This window comes from Camelina sativa, chromosome 16, assembly GCF_000633955.1.
Source record: "Camelina sativa cultivar DH55 chromosome 16, Cs, whole genome shotgun sequence".
Lineage (NCBI taxonomy): Eukaryota > Viridiplantae > Streptophyta > Magnoliopsida > Brassicales > Brassicaceae > Camelina > Camelina sativa.
Genome location: NC_025700.1, coordinates 19,443,020 through 19,467,491, shown reverse-complemented (window position 1 = coordinate 19,467,491; position 24,472 = coordinate 19,443,020). Strand labels below are relative to the sequence as shown.

Here is a 24,472-nt window from a genome sequence, read left to right as displayed (position 1 = left end):
GAGTCCTTCAGACCAGGGCAGTTTTTCTTATCATGAGTAATTCTGAGGCAGTGCTTGCAATGGTTTTTCAGGTTTTTGTATTCCAAGTAGATCAGCATCTCTGAGCCTGTTGAAAACTCCACCATTGTTTCCTTGAGTAGTGGTTGTAGACCATCAAGCATAACTCTAATGTTCATCGAGTCTGAGGAGATGTCTATCTCCAAAACTTCTCCCAGTTCCTCACCTATGGTTTGGAGCATTAATGGTTACCAGAAGTGTTTAGGGAGTCCTTGTACTTCAACCCAAAAGGAGATCTTTGAAGGGAAGGCGTCCGAGATAACAGGTTCCCACCGTTGTAATATAACCATCCATTGGTCAAAATGGTACGGCCTCTCTTCTAGAACTTTGAGTAAATCTTCATCATAGTCAAAACGGAGTTGAAAAACACCACGAAAAAGGTCGGATCCTCTAGCTTTTCCTTTCAAGTTCCAGTGGTTTTCAAAGAAGGGCAAAAGGGCCCAAATCCGTTGTCCTGCAGGGTTTGTTAAGCGACCAATGAAGGTAACAGAATTCTCTTCAATGAGGGCAGAGCAGTCAAGTTCGGGGGCTTTTATGCGTTTTCGTGGAAGTGAGGAATAGCTTTGGGCTAAATCCTTTCCTTTCTGGTAAGCAGGGATTCTGGAGGTCATGGGAGTTGTGGATATGCGTACAGTTGGATTGGCGAGGAGGATGGGAAGTGTATGGCAGAGGTTTTAAGGAGAGTAGCAGGATCTCACAGGATAGATAGTTACTCGACAGTTTTGATGGACGCCGGAACTAACAGCGAGAATTTTGGTACGATTTCCGGCCCGGAATTGTGGTTTGAAAGTTGACTTGAGGAGGAGGATAATTAACCATTGGATAAAACCTTAACGGTCGGGTAAAGACTGGGTAAAGGTACCTTTTTAATGAAAGGTATTAGATAAGATCCGGGTAAAGACTTGCATTTTGGTTGGGGGAGGGGTGGAGACACCGGGAGTCGTGCCTGAGAGAGAAATTTCAAAAACTTTCTATATATGGTATCGCATTGTTGTTGTTGTGTATATATATAACTAGGACTACTATAAGTGAAATAATTATGGTAGAAGCTTGAAATTTTCTTTCGGGCTAAGTACAAGAAATCGAATTTTCTATTATGTTTTTAATTCTTCTTTTCTTTAGTTTAATATTTGTCCAGGATCATATATGTGTCAACAACACTGACCCTGCATAGCATTCATATCCATTATATATTAAAATAGAAGCATTTTCACACAACAAAATGCTGACGTGTCGCAATCACAAAGCTATAGACACTATTTCCTTTATTCATCATCAATTTCTAATAATAGAATATTTACATTTACATACCATTATATTTTTTCAAAATCCCTTATATATTAAAAGAGAAGCATTCTCACGAAAAAAACTGACGTGTCGCACTCACAGAGCTCCAGACACTATTTACTTTATTTGTCATCAGCTTCTAATAATAGAATATTTACATTTACATACCATTATATTTTTTCAAAAATATAATTAACACCCAAAATTAAATTCTTATATTCTCTTTCTAACTTAATTATATCTTTTAATTACATTTTCATAAAATCTTTAAAATGAATTTTAAGAACTCTTTGTTCATATGATATGATAATATAAGATTGATATTATAATAATTCTCACGAGTTAAATTATAATTATTATAAAATTATATATATATTTTTATATTTACTACACAATCAAATTTTGATTCCAATTACCGATAAATAAAATAGATTTTGTAAATAAAAATTACAGAACAAATATTTAATAATTATTTTATATCCCACATAATGCGTGTTGTTACCTAGTATCTATTATAATGGTTGCAAGTATATGGTATGATGTCATCTTTCCTTCTTTTTCCACTCTTGTTCCCCTTCACATTGCACTTGAATTATAGTAATTAATCAGTTATATCACTGATTCTACATTGTATTATTCAGGATGAGTAAATTTTGGTGTGGCTGGCTAATTCATAAAATTTGTCTTTGTTAGTTGTGCTTTAAAGCCTTGTTGTGAACTTGATAATGCTAAGTAAATCTTTTTATTATACTTCTTTTGTTCCTAATAGATCGATATTTTAGAATTTTTTCTTCTCTCTAAAATATTCATGTTATACATTAAAAAATTGAAATGATTTTTTTTTATGTTTTCTTCCACATGACATGCTATCTAAAGTCTATATTTTCTCTTTCTACCAAAAATTAATTATAAATTAATTTATAAATAAAACTTTAACTTTTTCTTAATATATGTGAAATTGTCAAAACATCAGTCTAGTTGAGACAGAGAGAATTTATACTATTAATGGGGGAATATATTAATTTTATTTGGTTATATAAAATATATTAATTGTATTTGGTTATACAAATAGTAGAAAATTAATTGTAAAAGTTGTTTGGATACATGTATTTTCATATTCCGTGTTTGTCCAAAATAAGTTTTTTTAATAAAGGTATTTTGTATAATATTGTACAAAAATAAATATTATTATACTAAATGTATTTTCAATAAAAAAGAAGGCACATTAGCAACTTCGTAGGCTTTTCGACAAGTCTAGGAATGTGATTTACAATTTGTAATATTTGACAAGACTACTATGAAATATATTTATGAATAGTTGTGATGTGATTCTTCCAAAAAATCGACACTTTCCTATGAATAGTTACAATAATTTTGATTTGTGAATTTATTTGGTTTCTTTTTTTCGTTTTTTTTTGAACAAAATAATTTATTTGGTTACTAATAAGCAAAATATCATTTGGAAAAACTCTGTCATGCACCAAAAAAAAAAAAAAAAAAACTTTTTCGGAGAAAAAGATNACACATTTTTTCACAAAGACCTTAATTAGCTTGACTTGTAGGCTCAACGAGAGTCTTATAATACGACTGAAAGTACACGTTACTTTTATGACAGTGAATCAGTATGATCACTCACGCTACGACCTTTCAAATATGACTTCGACTTTTCAAATTAATATACAATTATTTCTTGATGGACTTGGTGTTTTTTCACTTGAAATTTCTTACGATATTTGTATTGAACTCACAGTGACATACTGCGTTTGAGTTTTCGTTTATTTCGCTTTTTTATATCATATTTGCTATGGAAAGAAAGGTGTTTTTGGGCCAATACTTGATATGGGTGATGTTATTGTTGGGACAGTTACATGGATACATAAGCTGTATTGAGAAAGAAAAGAATGCTTTGTTTGAGCTCAAGAAATTCCTGCTCTCAAGGAGGGAAGAATGGGATCACGATCGTCCTTATCTCCCTACTTGGACTAATGACACAGAGAGCGATTGCTGCTTGTGGCAAGGCCTTACGTGCGATCCTACCAGCCGACGGGTTATCGAGCTTTCCTTTGGAAGCCTTTTCCTCAAAGAGAATTCTCGCCTGAACCTTTCTTTGCTTCATTCCTTTGAAGATGTTCGAAGTCTGGACTTATCCTTTCTCGAGTTCGAAGGCATATATGATGATGTGGAAGGTAATACTAGAGTTTCGCCCAGGGTTCATTATATTGTTTTACGTCTTTTAGTCTCTATTTGAAAACAATTTTCCCTGACAAGTTCTAATTCTAGATGAGCTTTATCGTATTTCTTTTGTTACATTTTTTAAAAGTTAGTATTTAGATTTTTCTCCTGCATCAAAAATTTATAGATATGTATTAACTAACTTGCTGATATTTAAGTCTATGCCATGTAGCAGAAAATTAAATATCCAACCGTCACTCATGCTTCCTTCCAAAGTCCATAACAGTGCAACTCTCATAATCTTCATTGGCATGTAGAATTATAATTGAAAATATTGAAGTGATTAGAGTGAGCTGTTATTTTCATATACTTTGTTAATAAGATTCTCGTTTGCAGGTTATAGAAGCCTAAGAAGATTAAGAAACCTGGAGATTCTGGATCTTAGTTTTAATAGATTCAACAACAGCATCTTTCCTTTTCTTAATGCCGCTACATCACTCACAACTCTGTTTCTTCCGTTCAACCGTATCCATGGTCCTCTTCCTGTTAAAGGTATTTTTCTCCATTCTTATCTAAGGCAATACTCTAGCATGCCTATCCTTGATGATGTATCTTTTGCTATATTGATGCAATTTAAAATTATCTTTATAACTTTTTTGTGTCATAAATTTAATATGTATCATTCTTATATTTGTTGAACTCTTTACCAGATCTTAGAGATTTGACAAACTTGGAACTACTGGATCTGAGTGCAAACGGATTCAACGGCTCCATACCAATACAAGGTAAGTTATCTATAAAATGCTTGCCTTTATTTTTTAAAGTGGAAATTTAATAAATTTAACGGATGCGAGAAACATTGTTGGATTGGTTTATATATATATATATATCATCCATAAGATCTCATGTTCGGATCTAATGTTGTTCAGCGTTGTGTGGTTCGTCTTTTGGCAGAGTTAACTTCCCTGAGGAAACTGAAAGCTCTGAATCTAAATTACAATGAATTTTCTGGCCCAACGGGATTGCAAGGCAAGTGTGATAAAATAATACAAAGTTCGGATACTTGCCACTTAGACCCTGTCTTTTCTAAATTTAATTTAGACACACATATTTTTGATTGGTTAGTTTTATATATCATCCTTGAGATCTATCATGTTTGTATTTAAAGTTGTTCACTTTTTTGTTTTTCTTATCTTGTGGCAGAGTTTGCTGCCCTGAGGAAGCTGAAAGCTCTGGGTCTACGTTACAATAATTTTTCTGGCTCAATTGGATTGCAAGGCAAGTTTGCTTAAATAAAAGTTTGGATAAAGAATTCTGGTTAATTTAGTTGAATGAAGTGGATAAAAAAAATTATACATTTGATTATTGTAGGGGTTTGCAAATTGAAGAATATAGAGGAGCTCGATCTCAGTAGCAACAAGCTTCTAGGTCAGTTTCCTTTATGTATAACTAACCTGACTGGACTTCGACTTCTTGATCTCTCATCGAACCAATTGACTGGGAACATACCATCTGCTCTCGCTAACCTTGAATCCCTTGAGTACCTATCACTGTTTGATAACAACTTCGAAGGTTTCTTCTCACTTGGTTCACTCACCAACCTCTCAAAGCTTAAGGTGCTCATGCTTGATTCAAATTCCAACTCATTTCAAGTAGAGGTGAAAAGTTCTTGGAAGCCAAAATTTCAGTTGAGAGCTATTTCACTAGGAACTTGCAATTTGGATAGCATTCCTCATTTTCTCCTATACCAGAAGGATTTGCGTTATGTTGATCTCTCTTTCAACAAAATTTCTGGAAATTTTCCTACATGGCTGTTGGAGAACAATACAAAACTCGAGGTTTTGAATCTAGGGAATAACTCTTTTAGGAGCTTTCAACTACCGAAATCCGATCACAATCTGGTTTTGCTGGATATATCACTTAATGAATTTGATCAACTCTTTCCTCAGAACATTGGGTGGATACTTCCTCGTTTAACGTATATGAATCTGACGACTAATGGTTTTCAAGGAAATCTACCATCTTCTCTTGGTAACATGAAAGAGCTTGGAGTTCTGGATATATCTCACAACAAGTTCTACGGAAAGATACCAAAAAGTTTTTTAATGGGTTGTTATTCCATGTGGGTCTTGAAGCTGTCACATAACAAACTAAGTGGAGAGGTTATTCCAGAAGCATCAAACTTTGCTTATTTAAGGGGGCTGTCTATGAATAACAATTTATTTACAGGAAAGGTCGGAAGAGGTTTGCGGAGCTTCAGATCTTTGGAAAAGCTTGACCTTTCGAACAACAATCTCACAGGTGTTATTCCAAGTTGGTTTGGCGAACTTCAAGGCTTATCTGTGCTAAAGATTTCTAACAACTTGTTGGAAGGTGAAATACCTACATCGTTGTTCAACCTATCCAGTATTAGCCTACTGGACCTCTCTGCAAATAGTTTATCAGGGAACATACCTCAAGCCAGTTCTGGATATGGGGTAGTAACATTGTTACTCTTGAATAACAATAATTTATCAGGGGTTATTCCAGACACACTTCTAGCAGCCAATATCACCGTCCTTGATCTGAGCAATAACAGACTGTCTGGGAATATTCCGGAGTCCATCAACAACAACATCAGAGTTCTTCTTCTCCGAGGGAATACTTTAACAGGCAATATTCCTCGCCAGTTGTGTGCCTTAACAAGGCTTCACCTCCTGGATCTTGCTAACAACAAATTAAATGGATCCATACCTTCGTGCCTTAGCAATGCATCATTTGGTTTGGTAAAAGAGGATTCGTTATATGAATATGTTTTTTCCAGCTATTATTCCGATAAGCCTCTTGGTACCTCTTTCAAATCTCCGCTCTTGCAAGATAATGATATTCCTGCTAAAGTTCACTGGGGAGAAAATCAGATGGAAAGCATCCCAACGAAAATTGAGTTTGCAACAAAACACAGATATGATACCTACATGGGCCAAAACCTCAAATATTTTTCGGGACTGGATCTCTCAAAAAATGAGCTGAGCGGTGAAATCCCAGTAGAGCTTGGGCATCTTGTGCAGTTACATGCTCTCAATCTGTCTCACAACAACTTATCAGGAGTTATCCCCGAAAGCTTTTCAGGTCTGAAGAATGTGGAAAGCCTCGATCTTTCTTTCAACATATTACAAGGTCGGATCCCACCACAACTTACAGAGTTGAGCAGTCTTGCTGTATTCAATGTCTCTTACAACAACTTGTCAGGAGTCATTCCAGAGGGAAGACAGTTTAACACTTTTGATACGCAAAGCTACTTAGGTAATCCTTTTCTTTGTGGACAACCAACCAACACAAGCTGCAACAACAACAGCAACAACGTCTTTCAAGAACTAGGTAATGAAGTGGAAGTTGATGAATCTTTAATCGACATGGTGTCTTTTTATTGGAGTTTTGTTGCAGCCTATGTGACAATACTTCTTGGGATACTTGCATCACTCTCTTTTGATTCTCCTTGGAGCAGGGCTTGGTTCTACATCGTTGATTGTTTCATCCACAAAGTGAGGGATTTGGTTTGGTAAAATACTGCAGGTGTTGGATGTTTCTTATGTGCTAGTTTCATTGTTGTCCCCATCTGTTGTTGTATTTCTCAAATGATCCTGCTCTGTGTCACAGAACTAGAAAAATGACTTATGTTTGGTTCATGGGTACTGTCTTTGTCTTTAAATAAATGTAATGCCTCAAAACATATTTCTACTCAAATACAAGAAGTCTCATGAAGTCATCTCAAAATAGAAAAAGAGTTTACACTGACTGAAAAATAGAATATAGATACAGAGACTTCCCGTTAGACTCTATCTTATTTTAAGAATCTCAGAGATGTATCTATGATCGGTTGTAGGATCTGTTATTTCACAGTGATGCAGTATAATCTTGGCTGGCTTCATCATGGCTAGAGTTTAATCGTCTGAGCTTTTGAAGGAAGTGCTCAACATTCTGAAGCTTTTTACGGTTTATCTCCGGATAAAAGCTTGATGTGGCTAAGCTGATTTCCTCTGGCCGTCACAATGTTCATCGCCATAGGCATAGGAAATATTACTTGTCACATGATCAGTTCTGAGTCAAAAATGTAAGAAAACTGAACTGAACATTAAATCCTTGTATTGAAATTCTTTTTTGTAAAAGATAAACTTTCCCAAAGTAAACAAGCTACAGACAGATGTAAGAGTTTGAACTCTTGGTCATAGAATCTTAAAGTGACGTTGATCTTATAGTTCTTATCTATGCGGCATAGACTATGCCCATATTCTCAAAGGTTGATGACCATAACGATTGAGGACATTAAGATAGAATCCGTTTGTTACTAGTTCAGTGTCTCTGTATATGGAGGCTTCAAGAACAGAAATAGGATGTGGATCGGATGTTCCAAAGAAACTAGTGAAATGTTAGCTGACGATCCATCTTCACTAAACCTTGGACTGGATTTATGAAAACACAAAACAAATCTTCGAGCCTTGAGAAGAACGGAAACAGATGGGGAATCAAACATTATATATATTAATAACATGAAGAATTATGTGTGGTTCCTCTGTAAAGTCCGTCTTTGTATAACTGTAATGTCTCAAACATAAATTGGAGCCTTGTAGGCTAAAGGAGCCTGATCATGCAAGCCAAAGTTTAAGATAGTCATCAGTCATCACCCACGCTACGCAAGTACGCATGTCTCATGGGTATAAGAGTTTCCATTACTTGAGTCTTGGACTCTATAAATTCTGTATATTTTCTCGGTGGTATTTGGTCGTTTTCCACAGAAAATTGGAATTGAACTCTCATAAACTTAGAGAGGTGTATGTGCACAGTATAAACTCACAGTCCCACATTGACTTTGAATTTCATACGTTTGCTTTTTGTATCATACTTGAAAGAAAATCGGCCAATTATCTATATTCACACTATGTGAATAAGTTCAAGTTCATACATAGAACGATGTGCAAAGAAAAGTCATGCATGTACTAAAAAAAATCATCGGATTCATACACGGATCATGATTTTTGGATATTTCCATGCATGTTGCTGAATGCTGACCAAAAAGATTCTTCTCGGATAATTTTTCCATTTTCTCTTCAAAGGATGAAAAAGAACCTCGAGTACTTGTCTGCCGACAAGGCCATATGCTTGTGTAATGATAAGCAACGTATCACATGAGAACAAAGATTCAATATTATCTTGGGCCCTTTGCAATATAATTTATGTGGACTCAATCTTCCGTGTATTGTATATATGTTTATACAAATATTCCTTTTTCCCAACTAAAACATGGATAGTGTTTTACAATTTGGATCCTAAATTATCAAGTATTTTTGTTAAGTTGTTGTGGATCATGGATTCTAATATCTTTGCACTTACTGAGAACCAGGCTTGCTCAATCATGGCACATATAACTAGGTTTCACCATGGATATAGGCGCTGCTGAAAACGACACACACTTGGACTCACGCTAAACGACTCTTATTATCATACGCGAGTCAAAGTAAAGACAATGATCACTCGCGCAGCGTGAGTAATGCTACTACACATGTTACATGCATGCATATATGAGTTTAGGTGTTTTTCATTGATTGCATATATTTTCAACTTTTTAAACATATACACAACTATTTATTGTTGAAAAAAGCAATGGTGTTTTACACGGAAATTTGAAATTCCTATATATAACGTACGTGGAGGTACTTGTATAGAACTCACAGTCCCACATTGCATTTGAGTTTTCTTTCACTGGCTTTCTATTTTTATTTTTTTTTTATAATCACATTTGCAATGGAAGGGAAGGTGTTGTTGGGCCAATACTTGATATGGTTGATGCTAGTGTTGGGGCAGCTACACGGATGCAAAAGCTGTAATGAGAAAGATAGGACGGCATTAATGGATATCAAGAAATACATAGTCTCGGTTTCTGAAGAAGAGTTATCGGACTTTGTTCTCACTACTTGGACTAATGACAAAGAGGACGATTGCTGTTTTTGGGAAGGCTTAGAATGCAATAGTACAAGTGGACGGGTGACTAAACTTTTCATCGATTTCTCGTATTGCAAACCGAGTTCTCTCCTAAACCTTTCTCTGCTGTATCCCTTTGAACTAGAAGTTCGAAGCCTGCTGTTATCTGACTCAGGGTTCGGACTCAGTGGCTTCTTTGATGATGTGGAAGGTACATCCTTTTTTTTTCTTCTTCTTCTCTCTCTGTTTTTAACCTCTTGTGGTCTCTACTTAGAAACATATTTCCCTGCATGGATAAGTTTGAATGCTAGATGAGCTTGATTTTTGAATGCTGATAACGTTTAAAATGATGGTACTTACTTAGACTTTTTCCATGCATTAAAATTTTACATAGCTCGGTATTAGTTAACTAACTCGCTGATGTCTATACCATGTAGAGCACAAAATTACATAAAATCTGTCACTCATGTTTCATAATCTTCATTTGCATATAGAGAAGAGTAAAACCATAATTAAACGTTGAACCTATTGAATGATTACAGTACTTTCTTAACAAGATTTTTATTTTGCAGGTTATAAAAGTCTAAAGAGATTAAGAAACCTGGAGATTCTGGATCTTTCTTTTTTTAATTTCAACAACAGCATATTTCCCTTTCTTAATGCCGCCACATCACTCACAACTCTGTTTCTTAAGTCCAACAATATGAGTGGTTCTTTTCCTCTTAAAGGTATGTTTCTTCGTTTTAAAAAAAAAACTAGCCTGACCTCATTGATTTATGATGCATCTTTTTATTTAGTTTATAATTAGTGTTAATATATAGGTCTTATATTCAGATTAAATCAACATTCTTAATATTTGTTGGTGTCCCTCTCAGAACTTAGAGATTTGATGAATTTGGAACTGTTGGACCTGAGTGGAAACAGATTTAATGGCTCCATACCAGTACAAGGTAGCTGTCCACAGATGCCTTTATTTTTTCTATTCATTTTTACTCGTTTTAACAATAAAAGATTGTTGAATTAGTCTGGACTATCCCTGAAATCATATTTTCAAAGTCCTGACCTTTTTTGTGGGTTTTTTTTTTCATGTGGCAGAGTTACATGCCCGGATGAGCAAACTTAAAGCTCTGGATCTAAGCGACAATGAATTTTCTGGTTCAATGGAACTGCAAGGTAAGTTTTCTCAAAATATTCCACTGCTTTGTTGGAGACTTGTAGACTTGTAGTAAAGTTCACGTTTAAATAAGTGACAATTTTTTTTTTTGCTTTTGATTTATATTTATTGTAGGAATTTGCAAACTGAAGAATATACAAGAGCTCGATCTCAGTCAAAACAAACTTGTAGGTCAGTTCCCCTCATGTTTAACTAGCTTGACTGGACTTCGAGTTCTTGATCTTTCATCAAACCAGTTAGCTGGGAAGGTACCATCTCTTGTCGGTAACCTCAAATCCCTTGAGTACTTATCATTGTTTGATAACAACTTCGAAGGGTTATTCTCACTTGGTTGGCTCGCCAACCTCTCAAAGCTTAAGGTGTTGAAACTTGGCTCAAAATCTAACACATTTCAACTAGTGTCGGAAAGTTACTTGAAACCAAAGTTTCAGTTGAGAGTTATTGCACTAACTTCTTGTAACTTGGAGAAGGTTCCTCCTTTTCTCCTACACCAAAAGGATTTGCGTCATCTTGATCTCTCTGGCAACATTATTTCTGGGAAATTTCCTTCTTGGGTGTTGGCTAACAATACAAAACTCGTGGATTTGCGTCTACAGAATAATTCTCTTACGAGCTTTCAGCTACCGAAATCTGCTCATAACCTACTTTCTCTGAATTTGTCAGTTAATGAATTCAGTCATCTCTTTCCTGAGAACATTGGGTGGATACTTCCTCATTTACGGTATATGAATCTAGCAGTGAATGGTTTTCAAGGAAATCTGCCATCTTCTCTAGGTAACATGAAAAATATCGAGTATCTGGATATATCTCACAACAGTTTCTACGGGAAGCTACCGAGAAGTTTTGTACAAGGTTGTTACTCCTTACAGTACTTGAAGTTGTCACATAACAAACTAAGTGGAGAGATTTTTCCGGAATCAGCAAACTTTAGTGATATATGGATGTTGTCTATGGATAACAATATGTTCACAGGTAAAATTGGAGAACGTTTGCGGAGCTTGACGTCTTTGTATATGCTTGACATTTCGAACAACAATCTCACAGGTGTTATTCCAAGTTGGATTGGCGAGCTTTCACGCTTATCTGCACTAATAATTTCAAACAACTCGTTGGAAGGTGAAATACCTGTTTCGTTGTTCAGCATATCTGAACTAGAGCTACTGGACCTCTCTGCAAACAGTTTGTCTGGGGGCATACCTCCACACGTCAATTCCACAGATGGGCATGGGCTAGTGTTACTCCTGCAAGACAATAATCTTTCAGGGGTTATTCCAGACACATTGCTAGCAAATGTCAAAATACTTGATCTTAGAAATAACAGATTGTCTGGAAATATTCCCGAGTTCATCAACACCCAAAACATCAGTATGCTGCTTCTGCGTGGGAATTATTTAACTGGCCGCATCCCCCCACAGTTGTGTGGCATAAGCAACCTCCAAATTTTGGATCTTGGAAATAACAGACTAAGTGGATCCATACCTTCTTGCCTTAGCAATACATCCTTTGGTTTTGGGAAAGAGGATACATCATACGACTATGATTCCGATCTGTCTTCCTCGTCTGTTGATTCCTTGCATGTTGATTTTTATTTTGCGTCGCTTCTCATGTTTGAACGGTTTGGTATGAACTACAAAGAAGGCTCCCAAACGAAAATTGAGTTTGCAACAAAGTATCGATATGATGCCTACATGGGTGGAAATCTCAAATTATTGTTTGGACTTGATCTCTCAGTAAATGAGCTGAGTGGTGAGATCCCAGTTGAGCTTGGAGGTCTTATGGAGCTACAATCTCTCAATCTTTCTCACAACAACTTGTCAGGAGTGATACCTAATACCTTTTCAGGTCTCAAGAATGTGGAAAGCCTTGATCTCTCCTTCAACAGATTACATGGCCGGATCCCACCACAACTTACAGATTTGAGCAACCTCGCCGTGTTCAAGGTTTCATACAACAACTTGTCAGGAGCCATTCCACATGAAAGACAGTTTAACACCTTCGATACACAAAGCTACGTAGGTAATCCTCTTCTCTGTGGTCAACCAACCAACACAAGCTGCAACAACAATAACTTACAAGAACCAGATAATGAAGTGGAAGCTGATGAATCTTTAATCGACATGGTGTCTTTCTATTGGAGTTTTGCTGCAGCCTATGTCACAGTACTTCTTGGGATACTCGCATCACTCTCGTTTGATTCTCCTTGGAGCCGAGCTTGGTTCTACATCGTATATGCTTTCATCCACAAGGCTACGAATTTGCTGTAGGTGCTAAAAATGCATCTAGTGTGCTAGTTTCATTCTCGTCCCCATCTGTTGTTGTTCTTCTCCATACCTTTGTTTCGAAAACCAGACCATTACTTATGTTTTAGTTCCTGTCGTCTGTATTGTCTTTTGTCTTTGAATAAATGTAATGCCTCAAGCTGGTTTGGTGGTTGTTTCAATATACAGAAAGTTGCATAAAATAATCTCAAAATGAGAGTACACAGACCCCAAAAAAAAAAGAATAGATACAGAGAAATTTCTCGTTAGATCTCTTTCTTCTGTATGAATTCTATACCGATTTACAGTATCTTTTCAGGTAACCATCTCAAGAAGAACTTCAGTAATTACATAACACACCATATGATTTTTATCCTGCTGTAGAATATAAAGACCCAAATACAAGCAAATGAATCAGCAAGACAAAAAAACCAGAGTGAAACGTAGAACACAGTTAAAGAGTTAGAGAAAGAAGAGAAACCACTTTTGTTTATAAAATCTTCTTCAACAGACTTTGCTATTGGTCTGCAAAAAGTGTTCTTCGCCTTCCTGACTTTGCTTGCACACGGCTAGTCTCTGCATGTACAACTTCACTAACCAGATCCTTGAAGAGAAGCCTCTCCACATCCAGCACCAACCCTGAGATTTCTCCACTGAAGTCTGCCCAGTTCCCAGATCGAATCGTCACATCTTCAGCAAGTATATTTTTCAAGAAGTCGTCTTCTTCCTCCAATAAGAAGCTTTCCGACCTCTTTGTGGCTTGCTTTTGCATTGTTTCTACCGCTGAACACAGTTCTTTCAGTAATTGTTGAGCACTCACGGATTTCTTAGTCATCTTAGCAGATGACTTCATCAATGGATTCGTCGTGGCTTCAACTGAAGCTAGTTTCTCTACCAGAATCTCATTAACGGTGTCAAACACAAGTTTGCGGTTGAGCTTCTCATTTTTCAGAACCTTACTTTCCTCTTTGTGTAAATGCATAGTGCTGCTTCCCTTTGTCTGCTCAAGAACAAAGAACAGCTCAGGATTGATTGGGTGGCCAGAAGGGTGTAGCTGAAACGTTGTCAATCCTGAGCCAAGGTCTCTGAGGAGAAGGCCCGAGGCTAACAGAATCTCCGAGATGTATCTATGATCAGTGGTAGGATCCGGGTTCTCACAGAGCGATGCGATATAATCTTGGCTGGCTTCATCATGGTTAGAGTTCAGTCGTCTGAGCTTTTGAACCAAGTGCTCAACATTCTGAAGCTTCTTACGGTTTATCTCTGGCGAAAAGCTTGATGTGGTTTCTGAGAAACTGTAAGCTGGATTCCACTGGTCCTCGCAATGTTCATCACCAAAGTCATCAGCTACATTACCTATCACATGATCAGTTCTGGGTCAAAAATGGAAGGAACTGAACAGCTAATCCTTGTATTGAGAAAAAAATTGTAAAAGAGAAACTTTCTCAAACTAAGCAAGCTACAGACAAAATGTAAGAGTTAACCCTGGTCATAGAATCTTAAAGTGGCATTGATTTTTGCAAGTTTCTTATCCATGTCAATATTCTCAGAGGTTGATGACCACGAGGACACTAGAGATAGAATCCTTTTGTTACCTTGTGTCTTCACGGGTGATGGTTCAATCTCTCTGTACGTTGAAGCGTCGAGAACAGAAATAGGACTTGGATGTTCCAAAGCAACTACTGAAAGGTTCGCTGAGAATCCATCTTCACTAAACCTTGGACTGGATTTCTGCAAACACAAAACATAACTTGTGAGAACTAAGTGAAAAACTTTTGACACCTAGCACTTAGATATACAAATGAGAGTCAGAACTCACATTCTGCATTAAGTTAGAGACTACAGCTTTGGCTGCCTCGATTACAGATGGACTTTTACCACCATCGGCTTCAGTAGCTTTTTCTACACAAGCAGAGGCTTCTGTTTCGGATGGAGTACAAACGTCATTACTTGACGTCCTAGATTCATTGCTTGCTTGACTAAGTTGGTCATCATTTTGCTGCAAACTCTTCCGAGCCTTGGGTCTACGTTTGCCACCAGGAGAAGTAGATTCCACAAGTTGTTGGTTTGACGGTTTCCTCGATTTGCTAGAATCAGGAGGTGTTGGTGGCCGTGAACGTTTATCATACTCAAGCTTCTTCTGCTGTAATCTTGGACTTACAGATCCTGAACTCTTTGAAGTACTTTCTTTGGGAACCTGCTGAGGCCTTTTTGAAGTAGACCGCACACTTCTGCTGTCAGATTTCTTATCGAAAGAGCTGGTACAGGACTCAGCTCTTCGGTTTACAGGACTACGATCTTTTGTCACCCGTTTACTACTTGCTGAAGTTTCTTTATCACCAGGTTTTTCTCTACGGATCTTATTGAGGCCAGATAGGCTGTGAATGGGAATAAGGGATGACGCAGGAATACCAGCCTTTTCAACAAGCTTGGCAGGTTTCATAATCACAATCGGGGATTGATATACCTGGTTAGCTGAAGATGAAGAAGGCTGCGCTCTCGTTATGGATGGCATTGCATGGTTGGAAGTTGCAGAATTTTCTCTTTCATAATCCTTTTGAGCTGCAACGTTTGAGGATTGTAGTTGTTTCTCAGTATCCAGGAAACCCTTTGACTGCATAGACTCTAATATTTGTTTAAGGGCTCGCAGATCTTTTCCCGAATGTTTGAACTCAAGCTCATTCAATCTACGCTCCATTTCACTGAACACTGTAGGAGAAAAATTAGGTGCCTCATACGGCTTTGCTTTCACAGGCATGCTAGCTTGCTTTTGCAAAACTCGGTTTCTATCAGCTTGTTTCCATGGAGCTGGTTCAATGGGGAATCTTGTATTTGATAGAGGTTTCATAACAAAGTCAGAGTTTCTCCATCTTGGAGAAGCCGGGTCCTTCCCCAAGCTTCTTGGTGAGCTAGGAGAAAAACGGATGGCACGGTTCAGATTTTTCTCCCTCAATGATCTTGAAAATGGATCGTCGTTTTGATCAGAGGTGCTGGTTTTGTTCAAACCAAACTGATGAATGTCTCTACCCAATGGAGATCCTGGCAATGTCTCCAATCCCATGAGCTTTGCAACAACACTGGGAGGCCGTTTCTTGCTGCTGCTTGAACAGCTTTCACTGAAACTTTCAGAAAGCTTACTTGATCTAGGATCAACACCAGAGTTTTGCATCACTCGTTCTCTACTATCCAGCGAAAGCCTAGGCAACTCTTTTAGCTTCTGTCTGGATTTCAGCGTATCATGAGAATCAACTGAGTAGCGAGGTGCATCTTTCTTACCAGTCTCGTTATAATGTTGAGATGTTTCTCTAAGTTTTGCTAGAACTCTGAAGGACTCATTGAGATCCGCGGGAGTTGATTGCTTCAAACCATAAGGCCTTGGGGAATCCTCTCGTCTACTGTGTCTAACTACTTCTTCTCTTGTTATTGGAGTCTTAATCAAAAGCCCTCTGGCTTCTCTGTACATTGAGTCTCTCACAACATCTCTGAGGTCAAGTCCCAGATGTGAAAACCCATTACCTTCGGTCATCTCAGGATCACTTGTTGGAGATTCTGGAAAATTGGCTCGGTCATAGGCAGAAGAAGCTTCAGGTAGAACTCCTCTGTTAAACTCAGAAGAAGATGGGGAGGACGAACATGAAGATGAGAAAGAAACCCTCGATGATTCTGTTGAAACCCTTTGCTTCTCTTTCACATTCCCACCAGTGTTCGAGTCCTGAAACTGAATTGCAAAAACCCTTAAGATCTTATTTATAGAAAACCTCGTGTATATATATGTTTGACAAGAGAAGCAACTTACAGTTTCTTTTTGCTGATAAATTGTATCAACAGATTCTTTCTCGTCGTTGATGCTATTAGCATTTACACTACCTGCAACAAGCACATAAACCAAGCATGAGCATCATACCCAAACTCTCAAACAAGGAACACCCCGATAATGCATTCAGAGAAACCATTAATAAAAACCTATACGTACCAGTTAGTCAAACTTGAATTTATCACATTTGGTTGGAAACTTCATGAGCCTAAGGTTAATAAAAGTCAAAATCTACCAAGAAAAAACTGGCCAGAAGGGAAACTAAATCTAAACTAAAGATCCGGCAGATCAACACAACTGAGAAAGAAAGAAAAAGACAACAACCAAAACTTAGATCTCTGAGACTGTAACTAAGACTTGGTTAATGAAAAGATTGAAACACTACATTGGCAGATGCAGAGCCAAAACAAAATAGAGAAGAAAAAGAAAAGTAAAAGACATGAATTAAGAATTACATACATGTTGTAACCACATACGAGTCAACGACTACGAGACACGAGATCAGAAGAGAGTGTTTAAATTATCACCAAAAAATATAAATATAAATAATTTAATTTACCTAAAGTAAGGCTTTTTCGCCGGCCAGTGAGAACATGGTGACGATCAAAGATTTGAAAAATCCCATTCATACAACCAATTTGCTTCTGCAGATCTGCAGCACTATCATCTGCCAATGAATGCAGAAGCTTCGCAGCCATTTCTCTATACAATCACAAAACCAGCCAATCCTCCGGCGCCGGAAACTTTATACAGAAAGATTCAAAAAGACTTCTCTTTTCTTTTCTTACTTTTTGGTTTTGAAAGCTTTCTTTCTTCTGTGATGATTGATTTCCAAAAAACCCAAACTTTTTGGCCTCAATGATGTGTTTGCAATAATAAGGAAGAGATCACTTTAAAAAGCTTTCTTATTTTTTTGCTTTTCTCTCTATCTCCATCATCAAACAGTAACCACCCACCATTAAAACTCTATAACGAGAATGACGCACCTTCCATATTCATATAACTCCAAAATCATAGCCTTTTATCTTTGTAGAAAAAGAAAAAGAAAAAAAACTTGAAACCCGTTTAAGATTTCAAATCACACAACCCCTCCTCCCCATTGTAATTTCTTCAGCTTAATTAAAGCTTAAAACCCGCTAAATTCACCCCCAAAATAAAATCTAATCTAAGTCCCACCACAACTAGACACTAGCAAGCAACCTACGGATCTAAAAGGAAATAAAGTTTACACCTTTATACAAACCTAAGATTCCCAGATTCACTGAAGACAAAACGAAAAGGAGAAAAGATAAAAAACCCTTTTGGTAATTTAGATCCAATCTTCAATAAACTAAACGATAAAGATAAAAAAAAAAAAAAAAAAAAAAAAAAAAAAAAAAAAAAAAAAAAAAAAAAAAAAAAAAAAANAACAGTCCTAAAACACAGAATGTGAATCTAGAGAACCAGTGAAAAAGAAAAGAGTTGCAGAAGCAGAGCAACGGCCAACCAAATCAAGAAGAAGAAGAGGAAGGAGAAAGAAAGAAGAAATAAAAGGGATTAAAGAAAGGAAAGGAACAAAAGAATCTCTTCACAGATCCAAGAGAGAGAGAGAGACTAAATGTTCCTCTGTTTTGTACTCACTCACTCCCCTGCTAACTGCTCAGAGAGAACAAACCGGCAAATTCAGCCACATCTTGGGCTTTTTTGGAATTTGTATGGTTTCTTTTCTTTTTTTTTCTTTCTAATTTAATAAAATGTAGAAACCCGAGAGAAAGAAAGAAAAAAAACAGTTATCTTTATTTATTTATCTATCAGATAGTAGTATTAAAACAAAAACAATAAAAGAGACATTGTCATTGTGTGTGGAGGTTTACAGAGGCTCTCCATCTCACGAAAGCATGTGAGAGAGAGTGGATCTTGTTTTTACTTCTATACATACATACATGTGACCCTCTGTCAGGTCATCGACATATCCAGAGAATGATTTCATTTTTTAGTTCTACTCTCTTTTTTTTTTTTTGTCACCAAATAAATATATGTTTCTAAAGGATCCTGGATTTGAAACTTGAAATACAAATTATCATAGTAATCTTTGCTTCATTTTCACACCAAATACAAATTTTCACGTAAAGTATATATATTATAGTCATCTTTGGTGAGGTTTATTTGCAATGAGTAATTTTTTTTCCTATGGTAAAAAAAATGTCGGCAAGTTAGAAATAGACAATATATACTACAAACAGACGTTAATTCTTGACTTTTTTGTATCACCGGATAAAACGAGTATTAAAATAAGATTACGGCAGATAATTCAACATGAAATCTATACAAAAATATATGCTTTTACGATATATAAATTTTCAATCTATTTGGTGAACACTAAATAAAAGCACTTTCACCACCATTGAAATGAAATGTATTTTACTACCAAAGTTAGATATGTGATTAGAGATATATCACAATGTTTGGTCTTTAATATTTGCCGGTAAGGTCACGGCTCTACATTAAATACCATCCGCTTAGGTAGGGAAACCCCAAAACAAACAAAAAACAAAAGCATAACCAAGTACATTTTCACTAAGTTATATATCTGTCATAAAAAAACTATAGTCATTTTCTGCTTCTTATATCTATCAAACGAAGACTTGTCATTTCGTTGTTCCCTTTTTTTGCTTTATAGTGGATCTCTTCTCACGTCGAGATGTAGCTCCCCGAGTTTTCTCATATCACCTTATTCTTGTTGTTCTTTTTCTTGTCATTTTCGACTCATTACTCATAAAATTTGACAACCACATACATTTTATGTTTTGACTTTTCTTTCTCCAATTCAATTAATTACTGTCGTATTCATAGGTGGCGTATAAACAAACTATAGAGCCTAGTACACCACTATGAATTAATTAGCAGTATTTCTCTAAGTACTTAAAAAATAAACTAATGGTTATCAAAAGCACAAAAATAATTACTAGTAAAAAGCATCGGTTTTATCATTTATGTTATAACAAGAATGTTCTTGATTTATTGTAATCTACTAGTTTGGAGCCACGAAAGGAACAAAAAGATTAGGTGTCTGTCTCGAGCTTCAAAGTTGCCAACAATGTTTTTTTTTTCTCATAGCGATAGTGGAACTCTTTCTTTTTGCATGGAAGTTTTTAAAAGCAAAATATTGAGGAAGAAAATAGTTGATATTTAAGGTTTAGTAAGTAAAGAAACTAAATGGTTGTGTGTATACATACTTACAAAAAGAATACTACAATGCTTTTAGTAGTTGACTTGCCGACAAGGATTATTGGACTTTTAAAATACTTGATCTCTAAGTTGTATTTTCGTATTATACTAATATATTTTAATTTAGACCCATTGTTGTACTATACAATGCTTACCGAAAATGCACTTTCTCCCACGGAAATGGTACAAGAAACATCTATAAAAAAACGTTTGGTAAATATTAGACAGACGTCAACAAAATTGGTTACGAATTAATGAGAGAAATAACCAAGGGGTTGGTAATATAGCAATTTAAAATTAATCATGTCTCGTGTATTTCTCTCTCCACTTCCTTTCGCATTTACTCTTTGTCGTTGGATCCAAACGTATAGACATATCCCTTTTTTTTTTTTTTATGTATAGATGTATCATGTACCCCCTATGGTATCACATTTAACAATTTCCGAAGCTACACGTATATTATAATTTATACAGTATGTAAAGTTTAATACTTGCATAATGTAAGTAAAGTTAAAGTGGTCTTTGGTCAAAGATCAAGAAATGCTCAATCATCGAGGCACATGGTTTCACGCCGTTAATGATTTGTCAAAAACTTGTAATCACTCGGATTTTTGTCGTTTTTGAAGTTGTAATCTACTGCATTGATCAATGGTTCTTGCATTAAACTAGTATCATTTACACAGACCAATGTCAAACGTAATCTTTATAATTGGTGAAAAAAATGCATGAAAGATTAAAATTACAATGCGAGAGAGAGACCAAAAGAAACAAAAATCATTATTTGGTCCTACTCAATTGGCACATCATAGTCCCCAAATAAAGCAAAACTTATTGCTAAAGAGAAACAGAGACGACTCGTTTATTATGTGAATGCCTTTAAAACCAAGTTCCACCTGTAAAGTTTTCTTCAAATGTAATTACTCTGTTTACGTGCGTGTGTGTTTGCTTTGTCCAAATCAGATTTATAATCTGGTGATGTGTGAAATGTTTTTGGAAACAGGAAAAAGTAAACAAGGCATCTCTCTTGCCTGCAAATTCAAACCAACTAAAAGGAAATATCACCAGAGGAAAAGCTGTTCATATTGCAGAGCTTCCAAATACAAAACAAGAAGCAAAAGACTTCAGTTCAAATGTTAGCTTCTTCTACTCATCATTCATTTTCTTCTACTTTGCTTCTAAACCAAATTCTATCTTCAGCTACTACTTACTACTGTACAACCTCCCAAAAAAAGATCCTTCCAGTTGTTTATATTTTCACGATTGCGGTTGTTGCTCTGCGTTTGCATCTTCTGCAGCAGCTGCTCCCTCATCTGCTTCAATCCAAAGAATGAGTTAGACTTATTACCCAATTGTTAAGACTAAAGAAGGACCTGTTTAATCATGTCTGTTCATTAATCACCTTGCTTTTGTGGCGATGAAGCTCCTCCAAGATCAGCTTTAGCAGCATCAGTTGAAATCTCATTTCTCAGTGGCTCTACATTCGCCTGATCATGAGTATCTGGCAATGGTTCCGTGTTCACAATCCCCTGCAAAAGTATTCAGTATATAACGTCTGATAAGAAACAGCATCATTCCAAATAGCTGAAGCTGTTGTGGATAATGAATGTCACACCGTATCGAGTTGAGAAGCATCTTGATCTTTGACATCAGAGTTAACAGCAGCGGTTTCTGCCTCCTGTGGTCCCGCCATGTTTACATTAGCATGGATAGTATCAATCATCGGTGTGTCCGTATCATTTGAATCTGCAACCTTCTTGTTAGCATCATCAGAAGGATCAGCTTGTTGGCTACTACCAGCTGAATCCTTGCCCAAAGTTCTTAACATCTTTGCTCTATGATCACAATCTCCATAAGATGTCGCAGGCCTTTTACTGTTAACAATCACAAATCAACCATGTTTTTGAAGAAATGGGCCAAAAGGGAAAATATAACCTGAGAATAATAACTAACACTTGCCTGTTACTAAAGCTAGGATCTGCCATTTGAACAGAGCTATGTTTGTTTGAAACCAAAACACCACGAAGAACCTTTCCATCAATGATTGTTTCTATAGTGTAACCATAAGGGCTATTTTCAGTAACCCTTGCTTGAAACATCGTTTTTCTTTGGCCAATCGCGCCAATGTTGAAAGGGACAATCTCTCTTCCTACAATAGAACCATATAAAATAAACGATACATTTTATGTTCCCATATTTTTGGCGTAGGAGTTCGTGTTAGCACACCTTGGTCAGTGTTGGCTCTGGTCACAGCTAATTTCTGCCCTTGGCATTTTAGCTTCATTTGTTTCCTAAGAGACAAACTCCCTAGGTTTTGATCAAACCGGACATCGTATCCACCTTCTACTAACCACAAGCAAAGAAGATTAGGAGAATAATTAGCAACCTTGAACAGAAGCAAATTTGATGTAACCAATACAGAATATTAATAGCTACAGATACCAAAGGATCAGAGTAAAACTGAATGACCGAAACAAACCTGTGTGTAAATAGTAAATGTCATCCAACGCCTCAAGATTCTTATTGCACCCACCAAGAAAGAAAATCGAACCAGCTTTATAAGGATCTAAACAAACCGCTGCACAAGAGAATCTAGCAGATGGCCCTTCTTCCATGGCCACTACCTTGGACCATACACCCGTTTCTTCAAAGACAAACCAACGGCATGTCATTATGATAACAGAGACTAATGAGAATTAAAGGCTTGTCATTAATGAAGGTCGTGGTTACATACCCAAATCAAGGACATGTAGATCATCGTAAAGATTCTGTGAATCCGTAAACCCTCCAAAAACAAATAAGTTCCTCTCAAGTGCAACAGTTACATGACCGGCTCGAGGTGTTAACAACTGTCCTGAAGTATTCAATTCCTTCCATACAAATTTATCTGCAAAGACAGAGCCAGAATATCAGAAGACATACATACACACAAGCACTAAACACGTAAAGAATGCTTTATCTACCTGTATCAAGGACATGAACATCGGAGAGATAATAGTCATCCAAATCTTCACCCCCGACTACGATGATTTTGTTCTTCCACGTTGAGCAAGTGTGGCTATCTCGTGCAGAGGGGGGTTTCCCGTTTGTTACAGCACGTTTCCACACAAAAGTTTCTAACAAGATTAAAGCCGGTTCAGTTTACATGCATACACCTCCATGGAATTGACAACAACTTTTCTAATCCAAAAAAACAGATAAGAGTAATGCACACTGTGGCTAACAGAAACCAACATACAATCTGTATGTCAATGCTCACACAAAGGCTCATTCTCAAATCTCTCTCAAATTCATATCAGTTAATCATAAATGCTATCTGAAGAGGATTAACACGGAAACTAAAAAGTAGTCTGAGCAGTATACCTGTGTTAAGTATGTAAAGGTCATTATAGAAGACTTCATCATCGGAATCTGGAAATTTCCCACAGCCACCAAATATGAAAAGACGTTTGTCCATTAGCGCCGCACTATGAGCCTCTCTTGCTCCAGGTTCTTCGCCTCTAATATCCGGGCATATCCAAGTATGTGAAGCTACCACACACACACAAAAAAATTCAAAACCTCAAACCAGGAACAGTTAGACAAACAAGCATTTTCTTGATCTATCTAGACAAAGATGGAAGAGCTTACAAGTATCTAGAATGTGCAGATCCTTGAGGTACTTGGTCCCATCAGTACCACCAAACACAAAAAGGTTATCCCCGACTGTAGTACAGCTGTGACTGTCCCTCGGGCAAGGTGGTACGCCACTGATTACAGGCTGAGTCCAAATCTGCGTTTCTGCAACAAAATTGCCACACATATGAGAACAATGAAGTTCTTGAAAACAGGACTACAAGTAAAGTAACCACAAAACATCATTCCCAGCAGATGAAAACAAAAAACAAAAAATCTTCAAAAAGGCATTCGAGTACGGTATGAGAAGGAAAGAAACAGTAGAGATGCACTAAAGAACAAAGTTCAAGATTTGAAAACAAAATAGGATAATGGGGTCTACCGCACGAATGAGACAAACCCTACAAATCGAATCATGGCTACAGAGATCAATCAAAGGTTGAGACTTTTTTGAAAAAAGCCGATTTTCGAGGGAGCTAGAGCTACTAACCAGCGTCGAAGACATGAACTTGATTGGTTAAGCAACCGTCTCGACCAAAACCACCGAATACGTAGAGAAATCTACCTCCTTTAACGGCGTTACAAGTGTGCCCCCATCTCTTCCCGGGCCCGGCACCAAGACCCACTTGTCTGACCCTCTCCCACCTCATTTTCTTGCAAGAAAGATCCTTCCTTTGCGTTGCGTTGAGAAAGTGCGGGAAAAAAATCAAGGGTTTTTTGGAAAAAAATGAGATTATATAAAATTGAAAGACAAAGAGGAAATCCAAAAATCACAAAATGATTCTTTAATGCTAATGGCCGATACAGAAGATTTTTGCAAAGGTGCTTCCTTTTTGCTTTTAGGTTTTTCTAACAATGGTAACCGCAAAAGATGAAGATAAAAATAAAAGAGGAATCTTTACCGAAATTAAATCGACGTTACTTAATAAATTTATA

General features: G+C 36.7%; 4 protein-coding genes across 5 annotated transcripts; 2 read left to right on the top strand and 2 right to left on the bottom strand.

Moving 5' to 3' along the window:
- Positions 3,006 to 7,257, top strand: LOC104751288 (probable LRR receptor-like serine/threonine-protein kinase At4g36180). The gene is made up of 6 exons (XM_019238046.1): positions 3,006 to 3,530; positions 3,913 to 4,068; positions 4,227 to 4,301; positions 4,471 to 4,545; positions 4,720 to 4,794; positions 4,888 to 7,257. The coding sequence occupies exons 1-6, from the start codon at positions 3,149 to 3,151 to the stop codon at positions 7,056 to 7,058; spliced, it is 2,934 nt and encodes a 977-aa protein (XP_019093591.1). The 5' UTR covers positions 3,006 to 3,148; the 3' UTR covers positions 7,059 to 7,257.
- On the top strand, positions 9,003 to 13,334 carry LOC104751286 (probable leucine-rich repeat receptor-like protein kinase At1g35710). The gene is made up of 5 exons (XM_010473204.2): positions 9,003 to 9,682; positions 10,044 to 10,199; positions 10,347 to 10,421; positions 10,567 to 10,644; positions 10,760 to 13,334. Exons 1-5 carry the CDS (start codon positions 9,295 to 9,297, stop codon positions 12,907 to 12,909), a joined length of 2,847 nt encoding a protein of 948 aa, XP_010471506.1. The 5' UTR covers positions 9,003 to 9,294; the 3' UTR covers positions 12,910 to 13,334.
- Positions 13,232 to 18,098, bottom strand: LOC104751287 (protein LONGIFOLIA 1-like). 2 transcript variants are annotated; one of them, XM_010473205.2, is made up of 5 exons: positions 17,277 to 18,098; positions 16,700 to 16,770; positions 14,723 to 16,621; positions 14,499 to 14,634; positions 13,232 to 14,259 (listed from the first exon to the last, which is right to left on the bottom strand). In XM_010473205.2, exons 1-5 carry the CDS (start codon positions 17,413 to 17,415, stop codon positions 13,421 to 13,423), a joined length of 3,084 nt encoding a protein of 1,027 aa, XP_010471507.1. In that variant the 5' UTR covers positions 17,416 to 18,098; the 3' UTR covers positions 13,232 to 13,420. The 2 variants fall into 2 exon arrangements, with proteins under 2 accessions (XP_010471507.1, XP_010471508.1); XM_010473206.2 differs by lacking the exon at positions 17,277 to 18,098 and adding an exon at positions 16,877 to 17,114.
- On the bottom strand, positions 20,875 to 24,418 carry LOC104751285 (tip elongation aberrant protein 1-like). Its single transcript, XM_010473203.2, has 11 exons — positions 24,027 to 24,418; positions 23,552 to 23,701; positions 23,285 to 23,452; positions 22,885 to 23,037; positions 22,656 to 22,808; positions 22,401 to 22,565; positions 22,148 to 22,264; positions 21,881 to 22,070; positions 21,537 to 21,795; positions 21,324 to 21,450; positions 20,875 to 21,234 (listed from the first exon to the last, which is right to left on the bottom strand). Exons 1-11 carry the CDS (start codon positions 24,184 to 24,186, stop codon positions 21,179 to 21,181), a joined length of 1,698 nt encoding a protein of 565 aa, XP_010471505.1. The 5' UTR covers positions 24,187 to 24,418; the 3' UTR covers positions 20,875 to 21,178.

Coding starts and splice junctions, on each gene's coding strand:
- LOC104751288 (XM_019238046.1), top strand. CDS start 3,149: ATGGAAAGAAAGGTGTTTTTGGGCCAATACTTGATATGGGTGATGTTA. Junction 3,531..3,912: donor CATATATGATGATGTGGAAG/GTAATACTAGAG, acceptor TCTCGTTTGCAG/GTTATAGAAGCCTAAGAAGA. Junction 4,546..4,719: donor TGGCCCAACGGGATTGCAAG/GCAAGTGTGATA, acceptor ATCTTGTGGCAG/AGTTTGCTGCCCTGAGGAAG.
- LOC104751286 (XM_010473204.2), top strand. CDS start 9,295: ATGGAAGGGAAGGTGTTGTTGGGCCAATACTTGATATGGTTGATGCTA. Junction 9,683..10,043: donor CTTCTTTGATGATGTGGAAG/GTACATCCTTTT, acceptor TTTATTTTGCAG/GTTATAAAAGTCTAAAGAGA. Junction 10,200..10,346: donor TGGTTCTTTTCCTCTTAAAG/GTATGTTTCTTC, acceptor TGTCCCTCTCAG/AACTTAGAGATTTGATGAAT.
- LOC104751287 (XM_010473205.2), bottom strand. CDS start 17,415: ATGGCTGCGAAGCTTCTGCATTCATTGGCAGATGATAGTGCTGCAGAT. Junction 16,771..17,276: donor GCGAAAAAGCCTTACTTTAG/GTAAATTAAATT, acceptor TGCTTGTTGCAG/GTAGTGTAAATGCTAATAGC. Junction 14,260..14,498: donor ATCACCCGTGAAGACACAAG/GTAACAAAAGGA, acceptor ATCATGTGATAG/GTAATGTAGCTGATGACTTT.
- LOC104751285 (XM_010473203.2), bottom strand. CDS start 24,186: ATGAGGTGGGAGAGGGTCAGACAAGTGGGTCTTGGTGCCGGGCCCGGG. Junction 23,453..23,551: donor TCTGCACATTCTAGATACTT/GTAAGCTCTTCC, acceptor TGTGTGTGGTAG/CTTCACATACTTGGATATGC. Junction 21,235..21,323: donor TTCATCGCCACAAAAGCAAG/GTGATTAATGAA, acceptor GGATTGAAGCAG/ATGAGGGAGCAGCTGCTGCA.